At 34.7% G+C, this 20,433-nt stretch overlaps 1 protein-coding gene and 1 long non-coding RNA gene across 2 annotated transcripts; one reads left to right on the top strand and one right to left on the bottom strand.

The window, feature by feature from the left end:
- Positions 1–7,187: 7,187 nt before the first annotated feature.
- On the bottom strand, positions 7,188–15,720 carry LOC120329444 (4-galactosyl-N-acetylglucosaminide 3-alpha-L-fucosyltransferase FUT6-like). Its single transcript, XM_039396072.2, has 5 exons — positions 15,326–15,720; positions 14,926–15,115; positions 13,397–13,585; positions 9,900–10,084; positions 7,188–9,771 (listed from the first exon to the last, which is right to left on the bottom strand). Exons 1-5 carry the CDS (start codon positions 15,495–15,497, stop codon positions 9,158–9,160), a joined length of 1,350 nt encoding a protein of 449 aa, XP_039252006.2. The 5' UTR covers positions 15,498–15,720; the 3' UTR covers positions 7,188–9,157.
- Positions 15,721–18,702: 2,982 nt separating this feature from the next.
- Positions 18,703–19,918, top strand: LOC144430662 (uncharacterized). The gene is made up of 2 exons (XR_013479653.1): positions 18,703–19,032; positions 19,374–19,918. It is a non-coding gene; the product is annotated as an uncharacterized LOC144430662 (long non-coding RNA).
- The last annotated feature ends 515 nt before the right edge of the window (positions 19,919–20,433 follow it).

The raw sequence follows: 20,433 nt of genomic DNA, 5'->3' as shown, positions 1-20,433 counted from the left end.
GCTGATTCACGTGAGTTTACATAATACCCAAAAGCAAGTTTAATTGCATAAAGTCAATGATTACTGAGTAGGGCTGGGCAAAATATTCGAATATATAGCGGCTCACAATTCAATACTTGCTGTTTAACACGTGACCTGGACATGACACGTTAGTTGCTCGTCGCTGCACCAAACGCTTGCATAGCACAACTCACTTTCTGATTTCAGACGAGCACACGAGAATCTGGACACACTTTCGTCAACAAAGATGTCAAAATAGAGTGTTATATTTGCGTTATGTTTAAATTTATTTTCTTCCAGTGACTAAGATATTGTTTCAATTTTTAAATGAACATAACTTGCGTCAATATCGCGTGAGTTTCAACAACTTTTCAGTGGTCTGTTTTATAAATTTCGAAACATCAATACCTAATAAAGTAACTTTTTTATGATTTCTGAATAAATATATATAAATTTGAAGGAGTAGAAATGCTATTGAGAATAATAATTTAATAAAATATTAAAATAATATTTTTTAGAAATTTATCGGATAGACTGTGACCGTATTTAAGAAGTATTTATATTTTATAACGCAAAAATAACACAGATACGAAAGAAACAGAAACGACCAAAGCCAACACGAAAGATCATATTCACAATAACATTAATTAGGTTGCAGATTCATTTTCATAATTGTCTTAGACCCGTAGAATAATTTACTATTCTAGAATAGTTGAATAGTTTTTTGAATTTATCGGCGACTAAAATGCAACGAACACTCGGTCAAACGTGCGTCCATCTTGAAAGTTAAAAACAGACCGAAAATGCGTAATCTTTTGACAGTGAAATTTAAATGTGACAGATTGTCGTGTTTTGCGATATAACTTTGTATTTCGGAAAATAGCGTAATAATATTAATCGCAAGCAATGTTATAACTTTTAACGTTTGGTTTATAGCATTTTACTGGGAAAACTCGCTGGTCGCGAAAAGTCATTTATTGTAAAATGAAGCAAGGCATCCGTAAACAATTAGATTGTTGCCATGAGATTGTCGGAATATCGCAGTAAGTCGTGCGATAACGACGGTCTTCGGCGTAAGGTGTACTTTGCTGTCTTCTTGTCTGAATATGCCGATTGATATTACCGTGTTTGATGTTTACCGATTTTACGGGTTCTTTGTGAGCAGGCGCAAGCTTAATTAAACGAGAGAGATTTCCAAGCGAGAAAAAAAACCGAAATTGAGGCATTGCGTTGGAGAGGCGGAAACCGAATCCGGTTGGATTCGAATACTTTGGGATTCGGTATTCTATATTGCCCCTCCATAACAAATAAAACTGACATTTGGATGTAAATGGCGAAATAATCAAGCCAAAATCACGACCCCCCCCCCTAGTCTATAATAATTGAAAAGTCTGCTTAGGTCTAAACTCATTATATTTCGGGCCACAGTAGACAGCATGACGGGCCGTGGGTTGGGCAGCCTTGGCCTACAGGTAAAGAAAGCATTTCGAGCGCCGAGGCTAATCAATGTAACACACAAGAAACAGACAGAAAAATACACGACAGTATTCATGTTGAATTAATGATTGTAATGGCACACTCCAATACACAAGATATAATTCTTATTAACACTGGTACAATAAAAATAAATTAGTTGAAAATTGTTGTACGTCGAGAACGTGAAATTAGAATGCTCTAATATCTTTCAGTAAGTCTACCACTACTTGAAAGTTTTATTTCACGCGAATATGTTTCGCCATCTATTAAAATGAGATGAAGTCTTAACACCGACGGTTGGGAAGAACTAACCTTACAAGACATTTTGAATATATTTTTATATTTTAAAAATCACCGTGCCAAACAGCACCAATACAACGGCAAAAGTCACGTCGTAATTCTGAGTGGTATACATTTGTGAATATTATTTCTTCATACTAAATATTCATATACTGGATAACTGCTTGCAGCTAGTCTCGAGTCAATAAATATTTGATAACTGTTTCCAGCTCTTGGCACGCCGGTCGTCGCTAGCAATTTTACTTGCTTTGGGAGTGAATAGTTGTATCATGATCTAAAGTTCTGAACTAATACTCATTAAATCACGGGCTTGATTTAAAATGCCAGATGCAATGGGTCTGGGTCTAATTTAGATCAGTCAACTTTTAGAGTATTACGTCGAAAGGAAGGCCATAAAATAATAATGGCGTGCCTCGAAGTCGGGGAATTGGGGTACGAGAATCAAAACAACTATGCGAATAAATAAAAACGGTTAAAATTACTTGAGCTGAAAAATCAAATAAAATTAATTTTATTATTTAATTAAAGTTAATTTTTATAATTGTAGTAATTTTCCTTTTGTTATTGTTTGTCTGAAAATTGAATTGTTACGTCATAGGTACAAGTCATGAGATGACAGACAAGGAATTGATCACAATCAGGTCGCCATTTGGAAATATTTGATGTATAAACTGCAAAATTTGAGTTTAATTTCAGTAAACTTTTTTTTCTTTGTTAAAGATTTCTTGTGTTTATTTTTTTTATAGAATAACAGCATTTTTATAGAATATATATCAACATTCAAGCATGTATTTTCAGTAATCATACACTTTCAGGTTTTTAAGTTCATTATCAACGAGTATATAATGTATACAGCAGGGGTCACCAACGCGTTGCCCGCGGGCACCAAGTCGCCCGCGAAGATCATACAAGTCGCCCGCAGGCGTGTTCCAAACTAAGCTTAATAACGGCGCTTATAAGTAAGCCACATCAACTAAATTTTGTCCTGCTATTCTTGTATAAATCACACTTATATGGAACTGAGAATGACACTATATTATTTATTGTAACCATCAATCTGATTTTTATTTGACCTCAGTAATGTGACGGGTCAGTTAACACCCTTCCAATTATGACATCACACTGATATCACTTTCCACGAACCCGCGCTTTTTCTTGTCCGCTAGTTTGTGGAGCAGCAGTAATACAATTATAGATTCCAAAGAAAAATGGCAGGAAACGATGAAAAACCTACCATTTTCACGATGAATGAGAGGTGGATATATTTTTACCACCATAAAACAGCCTGCGTGTGTCTCATTTGTGGGGCGATTGTAGCGACGGCAAAGCGAAGAGATATTTCACATCTTGTCACGTAATCTTCCGCGCTAACTACCCACTGGTCGGCGCTGTACGGGCAGCTCGCGATTCAAATCATACAGCAATTCTATTTTACGAGACCATTGTTTGGTTCAACCTATCTTTGCGAATCAACATTTTTGACATTAATTCAGAATAGGATGGGATTTACATATTTATCCCAGGGAAGAAGATAGCCGATATGACGACTTAACCATATGGCGAACCACGGCCTCTCGTCCGGTTACCATTCCATGTCGGGTATGGGATTAGTTAGTTATTTGCTTTCGGAAGCATGGACTTGATGGCGAAGGAAGCCGTGACCGGCGGTTACGTGAAGCACCCAATGGCGGCGAGGCGTTCAGCAATCCTCTCGCACTTAACTATCCCCGCATGTGATTCTAACCTGCGAACCTAGCGCTTAGCACGATGGGCCACACCGCCGCGACTCACTCCACCAAAAACAAACACTGCACACGCCTCACTAATGAAAATGTACAAGACTTGCTCAGAGTTACAGTGTCAAGTTACACGTCGAAGTTTTGAATGCAAGTGTCATTGATAGAAATTAATTTGCTACGTTGTGATAATCGTTTGACTTTCTGAAGGATCCACTAATCGCAGGGGTCTCAAACTCGCGGCCCGCGGGCCAATTGCGGCCCGCGGGATGATAGTTTGTGGCCCCCGCCTTGGTATTGAAGTTTAATGTTAGTGTGGCCCGCAAGTCACTTAGCTCAGTTAGCATGATTAATGCTTTTAATATAACAGCTTTTCCCAAACTGTGTTCCGCAGAAAACTAATGTTCCGCGAGCATCTCCCGAGTGTTGCGTGGAAAAAAATCAAAAATACATCTAAATTGGTCGCCATGGCGATCTGAGAATCATGAAGTTGTTGCCCAACTGACCGTTTAAAATTGCGTCACCGTCGGCCTAAAGTGGACTAACTAAGTTAGGGTAGTGACATTTTCGTTAACCGTCGGTTAGCTTTTTGACTGTTAACTATTGACTTTGTTAAAGACAAACAAAGGCAAAAGGTCAACCGTTCTTCCTCCATCTCTACCTGGTTTTACTTTGAAATGCTGAAAGTTTTTTCGCGCATTTGCAACTCGCCACGGCGAAACCATTGGGAACCGCTACATTGCACCGTTTTTCTTTATCAATTTCACCCTTTCATTTTTTGATGTTCCGCGAAGAGATATAAAAAGTGTAAGTGTTGCGTGGCCGAAAAAGGGAAACTCTCACTAGTGCAAAACAAAATATGTTATCTTCTATTCCCTGAAAGGAATATGCGGTGCGCTAACCTACCAGTACCATACCTGTAGGCCTGATATTCGATCGCGGGACCGCCTAAAATAATTTAAAAACAATGTTCCATGATTTTTGACGTCACAATCACTAACGCTTAGATTTATCTTGATACATTGTAACCATGTTTCCCATGTGGCGAAACATCACTGTCCATCGGCTAAATGCTTGATTGAAACATCAGAGCAACAGTTATTACAAAATGGAATTTTATAATTTCGCACATCCCTAAACGTGTCGTTGGAAGTGAAGTTTCAGTAAACAGAAAGGTTGGTGATGAGCACAGACAATTTCAAAAAACTGGGAAATGCAATATTTCTTTGTTGAGCATAGGAGCATCCCGACATGTTTTATCTGCACAGTTAAAGATGCAGTGCACAAGGAATACAATTTAAACGAATTGCTAAGCTTTTATTGTGGAAAACCTGATGCGGCCCGGACTCATCCAGACTCTGCCCTAGCGGCCCCCAAGTAAATTGAGTTTGAGACCTCTGCACTAATCCTATCAGTGTCTCTACTTGACTAAATACCAGTAATTAATTGAAGTTTAATCCAGCAAACTGGCTTTTTTAGAATAGTACATTGAACTGGTAGCCCGCAGCTTAATCTGTACCCAGAAAGTAGCCCTCGGCCTCGAAAAGGTTGGTGACCCCTGATATACAGCAATATGGACAATCATCAACATCATTAAAAATTCCGATGCTAATTTTGACAAATTAATGCTTACCTAACCATTATTTTGAAATGTTAATTAGGAAGTAATTAAGAATAATCAGTTCATTTGCTTAAATAATATGTAGCAGAACCGGCTGAAAAATATGAATTTTGTGATGGAAACGACTGACAAAAAATTTGAATCCCACCAGTGGGCCTACATTATACCCAAGAAGTGTGAATAAAGGTTGTTATTATATGCTCTGAGGGATATGCTCCGCCACTCAAAAAACATTGAAATCACTAATGAGCATATATATGCATTATTTATGCCACTTTATTATCCGGTTAATCGTCACAATTATATCCGGATATCAGATAGCAAAATCAATCATTCGGATAATCATTTATCCAACCCTAATTACAATGCCACTGCGTCGTGAAATCGACCCGTGTTATCAGCTCCGATTGAATCCGTGTTTTCTGAGAATTTACAGATATTCTGAAACTGACTTCCTCACCTATGATCCAAAATGTAGATGCTACGTTAGGAATCGCTCTTCATGAAAGTCGGGCTCATGCGGATTTGGCCCCGCAGGCCCGCTCAACCTTTTTAGTGTCGCGGGCCACTTTCACATGAAGAAATTCACTGCGGGACGCAAACGTTTTCACCTGACTGATATACCAGCTGATTCACGTGAGTTTACATAATACCCAAAAGCAAGTTTAATTGCATAAAGTCAATGATTACTGAGTAGGGCTGGGCAAAATATTCGAATACATAGCGGCTCACAATTCAATACTTGCTGTTTAACACGTGACCTGGACATGACACGTTAGTTGCTCGTCGCTGCACCAAACGCTTGCATTGCACAACTCACTTTCTGATTTCAGACGAGCACACGAGAATCTGGACACACTTTCGTCAACAAAGATGTCAAAATAGAGTGTTATATTTGCGTTATGTTTAAATTTATTTTCTTCCAGTGACTAAGATATTGTTTCAATTTTTAAATGAACATAACTTGCGTCAATATCGCGTGAGTTTCAACAACTTTTTAGTGGTCTGTTTTATAAATTTCGAAACATCAATACCTAATAAAGTAACTTTTTTATGATTTCTGAATGAATATATTAATTTGAATGAGTAGAAATGCTATTGAGAATAATAATTTAATAAAATATTAAAATAATATTTTTAGAAATTTAACGGATAGACTGTGACCGTATTTAAGAAGTATTTATATTTTATAACGCAAAAATAACACAGATACGAAAGAAACAGAAACGACCAAAGCCAACACGAAAGATCATAATCACAATAACATTAATTAGGTTGCAGATTCATTTTCATAATTGTCTTAGACCCGTAGACTAATTTACTATTCTAGAATAGTTGAATAGTTTTTTAAATTTATCGGCGACTAAAATGCAACGAACACTCGGTCAAACGTGCGTCTATCTTGAAAGTTAAAAACAGACCGAAAATGCGTGATCTTTTGACAGTGAAATTTATATGTGACAGATTGTCGTGTTTTGCGATATAACTTTGTATTTCGGAAAATAGCGTAATAATATTAATCGCAAGCAATGTTATAACTTTTAACGTTTGGTTTATAGCATTTTTCTGGGAAAACTCGCAGGTCGCGAAAAGTCATTTAATGTAAAATGAAGCAAGGCATCTGTAAACAATTAGATTGTTGCCATGAGATTGTCGGAATATCGCAGTAAGTCGTGCGATAACGACGGTCTTCGGCGTGAGGTGTACTTTGCTGTCTTCTTGTCTGAATATGCCGATTGATATTACCGTGTTTGATGTTTACCGATTTTACGGGTTCTTTGTGAGCAGGCACAAGCTTAAGTAAACGAGAGGAATTTCCACGCGAGAAAAAAACCTCGTATTTGATTTATGAATAAGAAAACCGAAATTGAGGCATTGCGTTGGAGAGGCGGAAAACGAATCCTGTTGGATTCGAATACTTTGGGATTCGGTATTCTATATTGCCCATCCCTACATCCATAACAAATAAAACTGACATTTGGATGTAGATGGCGAAATAATCAAGCCAAAATCACGACCCCCCCCCCCTAGCCTATAAAAATTTAAAAGTCTGCTTAGGTCTAAACTCATTATATTTCGGGCCACAGTAAACAGCATGGCGGGCCGTGGGTTGGGCAGCCTTGGCCTACAGGTAAAGAAAGCATTTCGTGCGCCGAGGCTAATCAATGTAACACACAAGAAACAGACAGAAAAATACAAGACAGTATTTATGTTGAATTAATGATTGTAATGGCACACTCCAATACACAAGATATAATTCTTATTAACACTGGTACAATAAAAATAAATTAGTTGAAAATTGTTGTACGTCGAGAACGTGAAATTAAAATCTTCAGTAAGTCTACCACTACTTGAGAGTTTTATTTCACGCGAATATGTTTCGCCTTCTATTAAAATGAGATGAAGTCTTAACACCGACGGTTGGGAAGAACTAACCTTACAAGACATTTTGAATATATTTTTCTATTTTAAAAATCACCGTGCCAAACAGCACCAATACAACGGCAAAAGTCACGTCGTAATTCTGAGTGGTATACATTTGTGAATATTATTTCTTCATATTAAATATTCATATACTGGATAACTGCTTGCATCTAGTCTCGAGTCAATAAATATTTGATAACTGTTTCCAGCTCTTGGCACGCCGGTCGTCGCTAGCAATTTTACTTGCTTTGGGAGTGAATAGTTGTATCATGATCTAAAGTTCTTGATCTAATAGTCATTAAATCATGGGCTTGATTTAAAATGCCAGATGCAATTGGTCTGGGTCTAATTTAGATCAGTCAACTTTTAGAGTATTACGACGAAAGGAAGGCCATAAAATAATAATGGCGTGCCTCGAAGTCGTGGAATTGGGGTACGAGAATCAAAACAACTATGCGAATAAATAAAAACGGTTAAAATTACTTGAGCTGAAAAATCAAATAAAAAATGCTACGAGTTTTAAATTTGATGTGTGGTACCACAGGCCTTGTACATGAAAAGATTTCTCAGGTCTCCGCTAAGCTTCTAACAAATGCCAAAATATTACAAACAACTTGCATTTCAAGGTAAATCAACCAATTATAAAGCTGAGAGTGAAGCACAGTGATGTTAAAAAGGTAAATCAAATGAGAAATTAACGAATCATTGAACGAGGTAAAGTTGTACTAGTTCATGAGCTATCATAAGTGTCTGTCAATAAAAGAAATATAAATAATCAGTACCATAATGGCTAATGGTTCAAGTCTAATTAGATCTAGGTGGTAACATATTCGAAAATATATAACTTTTGGGGTTCATTTAATTTGATAGAAAATTGCCACCAAGCAAATACGCTCTAAAAACAAGTAAACTCATTATAAAATAGTAAAATATCAAAACAATGAAAACATTTACTGAACAAGTACCAATCAGGGCACACCCTTGAACTTATTTATATCATACTGAAAAAGCTTCTATTTTATTTTCTAAAAGAAAGATCAACTGTAATTTGAAAATAAATTGTTTAAAAACAAGTGAATGAAAAAAAGATACAAAATCACAAATTGAGAAAATAGACTTGACCCTCACAAGGTGAGTTTAAGTTTATTCTACTGTTGTCCGAAAACTCCGTGTCCAATCAGACCTGCATCGTACCGAATAAAATTTCATAATTCAACAAATTGTAAATCAAAAGAAAAAGTCAAAGACTACACAAATATTATTAACACTGTAGATTGTATAACAGTTTTACGACATACCTACAAAAAGAATTCAAGATCTCAATTTGTGATGGATTACACAAGTCCTAAATTCCATTAAAAAAAAATTTCATGGCATGATCAAGGTAAATGGTGAAAAGTGCATTGTATGGGTATTGCATGATAGTACGAGCGATGTAGTTTAACAAATCACCTCTGCTTTTAATTTCGACAATTGTTTATCTGCCGACTTATAAATCATATTTTCAAACCGAAGCCAATTGCATGTATCGCCTTTTTCCAACATGCATAATTCATGGACAGAATTGCAAAGGTTTGGAATCAGGTGATACAACGCCGCCTTATTTGAGACATTCTTCATTTTCAGTACCATACCACCAATGACTAAGATTTGAAATCGATTTTGAAGTCTTAATATGATCCATTTTCAACAGTTTTCTACACAAATGATAAAGCCCAAATCTTTCTATTTCCATCATGTCATCCTGAATAGCAGAAGTCCAAACATTGTGCTGCGCAACAGTTTGGAAGTCCTCTGGATCAGTTCTATTGTAATTAATAGGCCTAGAACCATAATTAAATCCAAATCTGGGTATGATGCGAGTTCCATGCAGTTTCCACCATTTGAAATATTCTAAATAAGCTGTGTCGTTTGAATCCAGATATACCAAATATTCAGCAAGGGATGTCAAATTCTTGAAACTCTCGATATGTATGAAAGAACCCTTAGGAAGTATTTTTTCTGTATCTCCAATAGTTGGCCCATGGACTATTGGAACTGTACCAGCAACCAAACCATTATAAAAAGCTTTTTCTGTTATATAATCCCTACAATGATAAGAATTTTCAAAAGCCAAATAAAATTTGTAAGGCTTCAAAGTCTGAAATAACACTGTGTAGTTGTAAGGAATTTCAGCATTGGCACATTTTCCAAACTTGTCTAAATGAATATTACCTGCAAAAAGTGAAAGCTCGATTTATAAATGTCTATGTCGAAAATAGGTTAATGCAAACATGGCTAATTTATCTTTCCCAGCTAAAAACATGCAAAATCATTAGAACAGAAATCTCAATTGTACTAACCTAAACGTTCCAGTTTTTCAACCAATTTTAGTCTTTCACTTGCACCCTCTGTAACATCGCAATCGCTAGCAACCCATGCAATCATTCGTGACTTGCTATCTAAAAGTTTTTTCTTTTGAATCGCAAATGACGTATTTGACATTACAGGACGCTTTAGTAGTTTTTTATTCACCATTTCACCTTTCCTGTAAGAAGTAACAAGTTCACGCCGAGTCTTTTGGCAACTATGACACCAAGTAAAGACCTTTATTTCCATGTGGTCAAAAGACATTCTAAAAGCTATTTGATCGAGATACCGTGAGAAAAGATCTCAATTCATTGGATTGTCCAGGATATCAGATTGACTACTGGAGTTGAACCCCTGATCTATTATCTGCAACGCCAAGTAAGGGTCCATAGATTGAACCATTTTGTTACTTAACTAAAACCCAATATTTTTCTGTAGAAGGTATAGTCATCCCTCCAACAAGTAGCTTTTTGATCAATGTTTATATACTTTAACTATCAATCTCAATGGTGGATTTGGGGGGAGCTGACTCTGTTGACCTTATTATGGTTGTACTTGTATCGCTCCCTCCAGTCTATCCCAAATTAATTTGCAAATTTTGTACCATTGCTTGTTTTCTGGTTAATGGAACAATAACACTCTCTCAGGATACAAGGGATTTTAAGGAAATATCACTCCAGAAGCCAAACTCTTTTAGTTATCAAAACATGATTACGGTAAATTAAAACTAATTAATACCAAATAGTCATTCAAATGTAGTAATTATTCTAGTTACTCAAAACAAAACATGATTAAATTAAAACTTGGATCAATAACTACCAAATATCCACTAAAATGCAATTTTTATTCAGTTACTCAAAACATGATGAAATTGAACCTGCTTATTACCAAATAGTCAGCCAGATGGAATAGTTATTTTAGTTACCTAAAAAATGATAAAATTGAACATAATAACACTCAAATATTAACTCAAACACAATAATTATTGCAGTTACTCAAAACATAATTAAATTGAAACTAATTATTCACAAATGAACACCCAAATGTAACAATTCAATTACTCAAAACAATAATAAAAAAAAAAATTAAAACCAATCAAACTCAATAACTATTTTATTTAATTAAAACAGAAGTACATTGAAACCAATAACTCCTAAATATGAACTCAAATGCTATAATTATATTAATTACTCACATCATGATTAAATTAAAACCAGCAACTCTCAGATATCCACTCAAATAAAATAATTATTTGGGTTACTCCAAGCATGATTAAATTGAAACTATTTACTACCAAATAGTCACTCAAATGTAATAATAATTTTAGTTATCAAAACATGATTAAAAAATGAAACCAATTATCCACTCAAACGCAATAATTATTTTAGTTACTAGAAAAAAGAATACATTTAAACCAAGGAAAAGCCTCGTAAATAGTCATTCAAACCAGTAAATATTTTAGTTACTCAAAACATGATGCAATTGAACCTGCTTATTACCAAATAGTCGGCCAGATGGAATAGTTATTTTAGTCACCCAAAAAATGATAAAATTGAACATAATAACACTCAAATACTAACTCAAACCCAATAATTATAGCAGTTACTCAAAACATAATTAAATTAAAACTAATTATTCACAAATGAACACCCAAATGTAACAATTCAATTACTCAAAACAATAATAAAAAAAAAATAATAAAACTAAAACCAATCAAACTCAATAACTATTTCATTTAATTAAAACAGAAGTACATTGAAACCAATAACTCTCAAATATCAACTCAAATGCAATAATTATATTAATTACTCACATCATGATTAAATTAAAACCAGTAACTCTCAGATATCCACTCAAATAAAATAATTATTTGGGTTACTCCAAGCATGATTAAATTGAAACTACTTACTACCAAATAGTCACTCAAATGTAATAATAATTTTAGTTATCAAAACATGATTAAAAAATGAAACCAATTATCCACTCAATCGCAATAATTATTTTAGTTACTAGAAAAAAGAATATATTAAACCAAGGAAAAGCCTCGTAAATAGTCCTTCAAACCAGTAAATAATTTAGTTACTCAAAACATGATCAGAATTAAACTAATACCTCCTAAATATTCTCTCCCCCGAGATGAATATGTAAATCCTATCCTATCCCATGTAATTGTAAACAAATAATTGCCGCCAAGGATTACTTAGTTGAATAATTAAATAATTTCCTATTCATCCAATCATTTCATGCCTTGAAAATATTGACAGAATATAACATGCCATAATAAAAAAATAACAACACACAATAAAAAAATTAAGAGCTACGCAACACAGTTTATTAATTATGAACTAATGAGAAAAAAGATATATAAGAGTTAATATTCAGAATTAAATTACAAAACAATTTGCATTGTGTGCATCTTACCTTCATTCTATTCTATCTCTTTCCTCTCCCCAAAGATAAATATGTAAATCCTATCCTATCCCATGTAATTGTAAACAAATAATTGCCAAGGATTACTTAGTTGAATAATTAAATAATTTCCTATTCATCCAATCATTTCATGCCTTGAAAATATTGACAGAATATAACATGCCATAGTAAGAAAAATAATAACACACAAGAAAAAAAATTAAGAGCTACGCAACACAGTTTATTAATTATAAACTAATGAAAAAAAGATATATAAGAGTTAATATTCAGAATTAAATTACAAAACAATTTGCATTGTGTGCATCTTACCTTCATTCTATTGAGCATGAAACTCAATTGTTATGAATTTTCTCCAAATACTAAAACAATGAGGTACCATATTTGTTACAACAAATATCAAGTTTTAAGTCAATAGGCTATCAGATTACGGGTACTTGGATAGATAACTTAATATGCAATATCTTTATACTTGAGTACAATAAAACGAAAAATGATAATAGATGTAAGTATTTGAGCAGCTGTCACATTAAAAAAAATGAAAAAAATTATTTGATCGAATTTAAAAGTATGAACACAGTCATTCAAGCACAAGAATATATAAGTATTACGTGAAAAAGTTAATAGTAAAATTCTTCTGTGCAATCAAACTGGAGTTTAACTTTATTCATAGGCCGCTATGAAAGATGAAGCATGTTATTTGTCAGAAGAAAAAGACTAGTATGAATATGAAAATATGATATCAAGATTAGTGATAGTTTGTAAATAAGATGTCCTATCAAACCAAAGGTTCCATATCTTGAGTTCTTACTTCAAACACATTGTCAATCACCCTTTTGAAGGTAAACGACTAAGCTGCGCTGAATCGAAAAGATCTAAGACCAAAAGTTTAGGCCATAGCGGACATCACACCATTAAATATGGGATTATGAATGGAGGCTTTGAATTTCACAAATACCATTTAGCATTTACAATCAGAATGTATTTTATTTGCTCACTTTAAACATTTGAGTTAATATGCAGTAAACATGTAAAGATGAAATTATACATAAAGAATACAGACCTGTCAAACCTATACAGCAAATAGTCCATACTTGGAGTAGGAGCAAACGATGCCAGAATATCTGAATCACGTCGATATGTCATTGTCCAATTAAAATAATTATTAAAATCTTCTAATTTGTGACCATAATAATGCAGAACAGTCCATGGTGATTCGTGAGCCCACCATACAAATGCTTGATGTCTGCTTCTGAATAGAACAAAAATAAGGCTTCTTATCAACATATAACAAAACTGTTAATGGAAGAGACGGTAAATTCAAATAGACCACGTTATGAAAAAAGTGACAATATAAAAAGAGATACAAGCAGGTAACCTGTAAATATAAACTAAGATATGTTCTAGCAAAAAATAGGGATTTACTACTAAGCTGAACATATAAAAAAGGAAAAGTACGGTCATGACCTATGACGCATGTAATGACCTCGATTAAATGCAAGGTAAACATTAAAATTCCCTTTTTTTAATGTAAACTCCCGTTTTCCTGATATCAAAATTCTCGAGAATCTGCCAAAGAAGGAAATATCAAGTCAGTATACGAATAACTTTATCTTTCATTAATTGACTTCAAATTTAACCTTATTCTGCAGCTACTAATTTTTACTTTGTACTGAGGCTATTCAAAAACATTGCTTATCTGCCTTTATATAATATATATCAAGATATTGTATCCACCTTGCATTAATTAAAATGTATCCTGGTTGAATCTACTTCTTCCTTAATTAACACTCAAATCTTCCTGTGGAAATAGAAGAACATGTTTCTTATTACTAATGCTGCAAGTTCGATAGATTCACATCACCATTGAAAAATATCTTTCAACTGTCTTCAAATTTCCATTCCAATGTATTGCTCATCCTTAAATAATATGTATCAAAAGTAGATCATCCATCACTATTATCCTGTAAGGTTGATTTTTTCTGCCGTTGCGCGACTATCAATGTGAGACCAATATCCTATGATAAAATCAGGCACATGTGCCTTCACAATTCCAAATACACTTACAGCTGAACTTTAGTATGAATAATGAATTTGAAACAATTGAACATTTGAAACATTTCCAAATAACCCAATTTTTACTTTACTAACATAACCTAATTATATAAATAGAAAATGCAATTAAAACACTGTTTATCTAACTTTCGCATATCATCAAATTCAATCTCTGTAGGCTATCCAGAATAATAATAAAAATTACAAAACCACTAATAAATATCATAAAACCACTATCAGAATGCAGAGTGGTTTTGACAAAGCCTGATAGTGAATATTACTAATTAGGTTCGACAATGCAGCCTACAACCACCATCACAATTTCCAGTAATTTATGCTATGGCCTAATTAAAATGCCTATCGATATAGAACATTTTCCTCCTATTGCCTATAGTCATAATGGATCATAGAACATAATTATACTCCCGAATGTTAATATAAGCCACAATTTACCTTAGTGTAAAACAAGAAAAATACACAACCCATATAGGAAAGTGTGTGATACTGTGATATATAAAACAAAATATCAGTGCAAACCTTTTCCTAGCATTTGGAAGATCTCTACTACTACAAGATTTCATATAAAATAAAATAGCATCACTAGTAGCGTATTCATTTCTGTCCCATGAAACGTCACACCCACCGTGAAAAGCGAGTAAATCTGGTAATGTCCAGTCAATTTTATGGTACTGTTTCGCCCATATTAAAATTTTCGGCCGATAAGAGGCTGTAAAACAGAAACACAAGATCAGTTTATTTTGCCTATAAAATAAACATATTCAGATATTTGATATACATTAATTGCGGTACATAGCGCCACTAACAATTTAAACAGAATTCATCTCGAAATAATAAAAAATTGGAATAAAAAATATTCAGGCATTAGAAATTATTTAAAAAAACTTAAAACTGGAAATAGACTTTTCGGAAAAGTTACCTGGTAAATGAGTTGAATTCCTAAAGACTCCGTGCTCTTCTAGCCTCACGTCGAAGGCAATTATTTGTGGAATACTTTGGTATCTTATGGATGCTAACAGTGATAGGAAAAGAACAGAAAAAACAAAAAGGACAGTCTTCTTTCTCGCGTATACCATGGAATAATCTAACATCACTGTGAATAATATAGTATTTACAGAAAACGTCTGATTGAGTATTACAGGATGTAAAAAACACAGAACTTTGCATAAAAAATAGTCATAATTTTTGTTCAATTTTTCGCCAAATTAAAATCCATTGACAATTCTTTATATCCAAATAAATTATATTTATTTAATTTGGTAACATGAAAAATTCCAATCCTTTTCTTCCCTCTATAAATATGAAACTCCTATCCTATTACTGTGTTATAATTACCAGGCATGGACATATAGAAATTGTACACCAAATTCAGAATTACTGAAATTAACCACAATATCAGTACCGTAATACCAGAATACTGCAGTACTGTATTACATGAGGCAGTGGATAGCCTACCTATTGACTGAACGGAATTTGTTTCGTTTACCTGTTCCAATGAGCCTACTCATTGCCTGTTCTTATAAATTCTATATTCCGATATTATTTTATTACCGGTACCGGTACTATATTACAGAGTTAATGGCCGTTTTAATTCAACACATTTATTTTATCTACTGGCAGACTGGGCCCAAACGTTGGAATTCTCTCCCCTCAGCCTCGGTCCCTTGAATTTCTGAATTTGAAGACTACGGTACCGTACCGGTAAGTCCAAAAATCGAAAAAAATCTTCTCAGGTAAATAAGTACATGAGACCCAAGGAACGTTGCGCGTTGTTGCGTCGCGTCAGCAGGAACCAATGGTTCCTCACTGTCACTTCAGGGAAGATCAAATAAAAGATACGATTGGACATACGGCACCGTAACTTCCAATCTGTGCGAGATTCACGTGACAGTGACCACATTCAAGAATTTATCTGTCACGAACAAATTACAAAACGAGAGGTGAATCGCCTACGGCCGGGTCTTACTACTTACTCACTGAACACAGCTCGAAACACCGCAAAGAGCGCGAAACAGAGGAAAACAGCACAGAACAGAGGGAAACAGACGCCTCTTGCCATGGTTTAGGATAGGATAGGATTTACATATTTATCCCGGGGGAGAGGAAAGCCGATAAGACGGCTTATCCATATGGCGAACCACGGCCTCTCGTCCGGTTACCATTCCAAGTCGGGTATGGGATTAGTTATATTGTTTGTTTTTTTCGGAAGCATGGACTTGGTGGTGGAGGAAGCCGTAACCGACCAGCGGTTACGTGAACCACCCAACGGTTTTATGGCGCTATATTCACAAGGTAATAGGCTATACCGGATACCGTATAAGTTTAGCATGCGAAATTTTATTTACCTAAACCTAACCCCATATCAATCAAAACTGTATCCATAAGGAAAATGTTCTAAATTACGGTACCCAAAGGGTCACCAGCTGGGGCAGTTCTGCCATTACAGCCTACATTCCTTGGCTTCAATTTGCTGCCCTGGTACTCCTCCTCACGCCATTTGTTTGTGGCAGCTAAAAAGTCAGCCGCCATGGTTGGACGATAGCGGCCATGGTTCTGCGCGAAACGGAGTAGGCCTACCCACTTTTAGGTGAGCCAAATTTACTACTTCTTTTAATATACCTTTCCATCTAAAATCTCTACGCATTAAACCATACTTGTGATTTTGTTTGCTCCCCAGATTCTATAATCAGTTTTATTTGTTTTGTTTTATCCATTATTTTATCATCCAGTATGTTGATTATGAAGTCGAAATAAACTTCTACTTCAAAAATATTTATTACCAAGATCTGCCACAGTGATTCAGATTCAGATTCAGATATTTTATTTCGTCATGCAAGAATCAATATGAGGCAAAAGAAAACACAGTAAATTGAAAAAACGAAAAACATTGATTCATTGCAATTGACGCGGGGTCGCGAATAGACTCAATGAGTCATCTAGTCAGCGACACCTTGGTGCTGTATTAAAGCAGCAAATATAGCAATGAAGCATATAGAACAACAAAAAAACGAAAATTTATCTTCAGAAATACACAAATCATTGAAATATAACAATAGATTCGAAATAAAATACACAAATCATGGGAAGACAACAGTGGATTCGACAACAAAAAAGGAAAAATTATCTTCAAAAATACAAAAATCATGGAAAGACAACAATAGATCCGAAATAAAATGCACAAATCATGGAAAGACAATAGATTCGAAATAAATTTAATTGTAAATAACCACACTACAAGAACCGCCAGTACGATTCATTCAGAAGAAGGCTCATTAGCGACATCTGGTGTTTAAGATGCGCATCGATGAATTCAAAACATAAAATAATGCTGAGTCCTACGACCCAGCACTAAAAAGGACTGAAGTAGCGTCCCAAGCAACTGGGTTGCCATTTGATAGCTATTATATGTGGAAAGTAGACGACGACAAGTTTCCGTCACAGTAAGGTGAAGTACCGGTATGCACTATATAAATTGCACATGAGAAGTTGGCAAAAAATGACATAGTAAAACATGAAACAGCCAGCAAAAGAGGTACAGCATTCAGCTGTCATAAAAAAAAATAATGGATACAGCTGTTCAGTAGAGGAACATGGATGGGTACAGGAATCTTACTTATAACGGAACAAGTTAGACTGCTAGCACCTATAAGCTTCAAGGTATAAAGTTTTCAATTTACATTTAAAAGAATTATAGTTACTTGTACGAATTGTTTCAGGAAGCAAATTCCATAACTTTACTCCAATGAACTTGATTGAGCGTTGGGTTAGTTTGGTAGAAAAACGATTCAAAAAATATGAGCAACTGGTCGAGGACCTTGTTCCATATGAGTGAACATCACTCTGCTTCATAAAATAATTAGTGAATGCAGGAGGGAGTTTTTTGTTGTGATGTTGGTGCATTATTTTTAGCACTTCGAATTTATGCATATCCACCATTTTAATTATGCGAATACTGTGGTAAATAGGAGTCAGATGAGTGCGATAACCGACATTGGAGATAGCGCGAATTGCTCGATTCTGCATAATTTCAATATTACGTAATAAATTTTTATCAGCCAAGCCCCATGCAACAATGCCATATTGAATGTGTGACTGAAATAAGGAGTGGTAGACCATACGTAATGTTGTGAGTGAAGCAAATCGCCGAAGTCTATATAGTATCCCAACTGACTTGGATAGTTTAACAGCCAGTTTGGATATTTGAATGTCCCACTTCATTTTGTTATCAATATGAATACCCAGATATTTATAAAAATTTACATTTTCAAGTTATGTGTCATCAATTTGGACTACTAAACCATTTTGTGCTTTACTTTTAGGTGATATTAACATAGTTTTAGATTTATTTATGTTTATTGTTAATTTGTTTGATCGCATCCAGTTTGCTACTTTAGCAATTTCAGTGTTCACCCTTAATTCAAGGGCTGCACAGGATTTGTCACTGTCAAGGAGATTGGTATCATCTGCAAATAATTTCGAGAATAATGAAGAACAATGAGATATGTCATTAACATATACTAAAAATAACAATGGACCCAAACAGCTACCTTGTGGAACTCCATGAGTCACTGGTAAGGGAGGAGAACAATAAGAACCTACTTGAACATACTGTGATCGACCGCTTAAGTAACTAGAAATGAGTTTATTTGCTATACCCCTAATACCATAATGTTTCAACTTGTAAATCAGGATGTCATGATTTACAGTATCGAAAGCTTTTTTTAAGTCTAAAAAAGTTGCACTAACATACTCTTTCTTTTCTAGTCTATCATAGATAAATGATGTAGTGTCTAAAATAGCATGCGATGTGGAATGACTGTTTTGAAAACCGAATTGAGATTTATTTATGACATCATATTTATTGAAAAAACTAGTAAGCCTCTTATGAATCAGGCGTTCAAAAATTTTATCAATCGTTGAAAGGATTGATATCGGTCTATAATTTGACACGAGTTTTTTATTTCCAGATTTAAGAAGAGGAATTACTCTTGCAATTTTGAGAGAAGAAGGAAATATGCCGAGAGAGAGTGAGCAATTGAAGAACTCTGTCAGACATGGAGCGATGAGGTCAGCAACTAATTTAAGAAAGCGAGCTGGAATATTATCTGGCCCAACTGCCTTCCTATCCTTCAAATTTTGAATTTCTACCAACAATTCATTAGAAGTAGTCGGACTCAAAAATATAGACTGGCTCAGAGGATTATGAAGAAGTTGTTTGAAGTTACCCGAATCATTAGAAAACTTTTCTGAGAGGCTGGACCCTATGGTTGAGAAGTACTCATTAAATCCAGTTGATATCGAAAAGTCATCTTTGGTGATACTGCCATTTTTCAGATAAATTTCCTTAACTTTTTGTCTTGATTTATTATGCGTGTGCGTAATTTGGTTAACTATTTGCCATGTCGATCTCGGGTTGCCTCTGTTTTGGGCAATAAGGTTTTGGTAATAAATTTGCTTTGCTATATCTACAGTTCTTGTCAGAACATTCCGATGATTTTTAAAGTACGAGCATTGAGAGCTGTTACCCCTCAAAAAATGAGATTTGAATAATTTATTTTTGCGTCGAATACAAGTAATCAATCCTTTAGTAAGCCAGGGTTTTAGTCTTATCCTTTTCTGACGACGTGAAAGTGGTTGTAAAGGGGCATGTCGATCAATCAAAGAAACAAATGATTGTACAAATTCGTCAAAGACACTGTCAAAGTTTTGTGAATTTAATTGAAGTGTGGTGAATTGGTTGTTAAGAATGCCTATTATATCTGAACGAAAAGTGTCCAGAGAGAATGTGGACATGTCCCTTGACAATACACAATTATTAGAAGATGTTGGTTTTATGCCATTCAGGCAACACATAATCGGAAAATGGTCTGTGATATCAGACAGAATGACAAAAGAATTGATTTGTGAATTGCTCATATTAGTGTAGATGTGGTCAATTAACGTTGCTGAAGTACGACTTATTCTAGTGGGCTTTGTTATCAGGGAAGTGGCATTATGTGACATAAGCATGTTAACATAACTGGCAAC

Source organism: Styela clava, chromosome 12 (genome assembly GCF_964204865.1).
Source record: "Styela clava chromosome 12, kaStyClav1.hap1.2, whole genome shotgun sequence".
Taxonomy (NCBI): domain Eukaryota; kingdom Metazoa; phylum Chordata; class Ascidiacea; order Stolidobranchia; family Styelidae; genus Styela; species Styela clava.
This window is presented reverse-complemented; position numbering and strand designations above follow the sequence as displayed.

Excerpts from the sequence above, each read along its gene's own strand:
- LOC120329444 (XM_039396072.2), bottom strand. The coding sequence starts at position 15,497 with ATGTTAGATTATTCCATGGTATACGCGAGAAAGAAGACTGTCCTTTTT. Across the intron at positions 10,085-13,396 it reads TTGCTGTATAGGTTTGACAG|GAAAGGTGAAATGGTGAATA; the intron begins GTCTGTATTCTT and ends TACTTCTTACAG. Across the intron at positions 9,772-9,899 it reads TGAAAAACTGGAACGTTTAG|GTAATATTCATTTAGACAAG; the intron begins GTTAGTACAATT and ends CACTTTTTGCAG.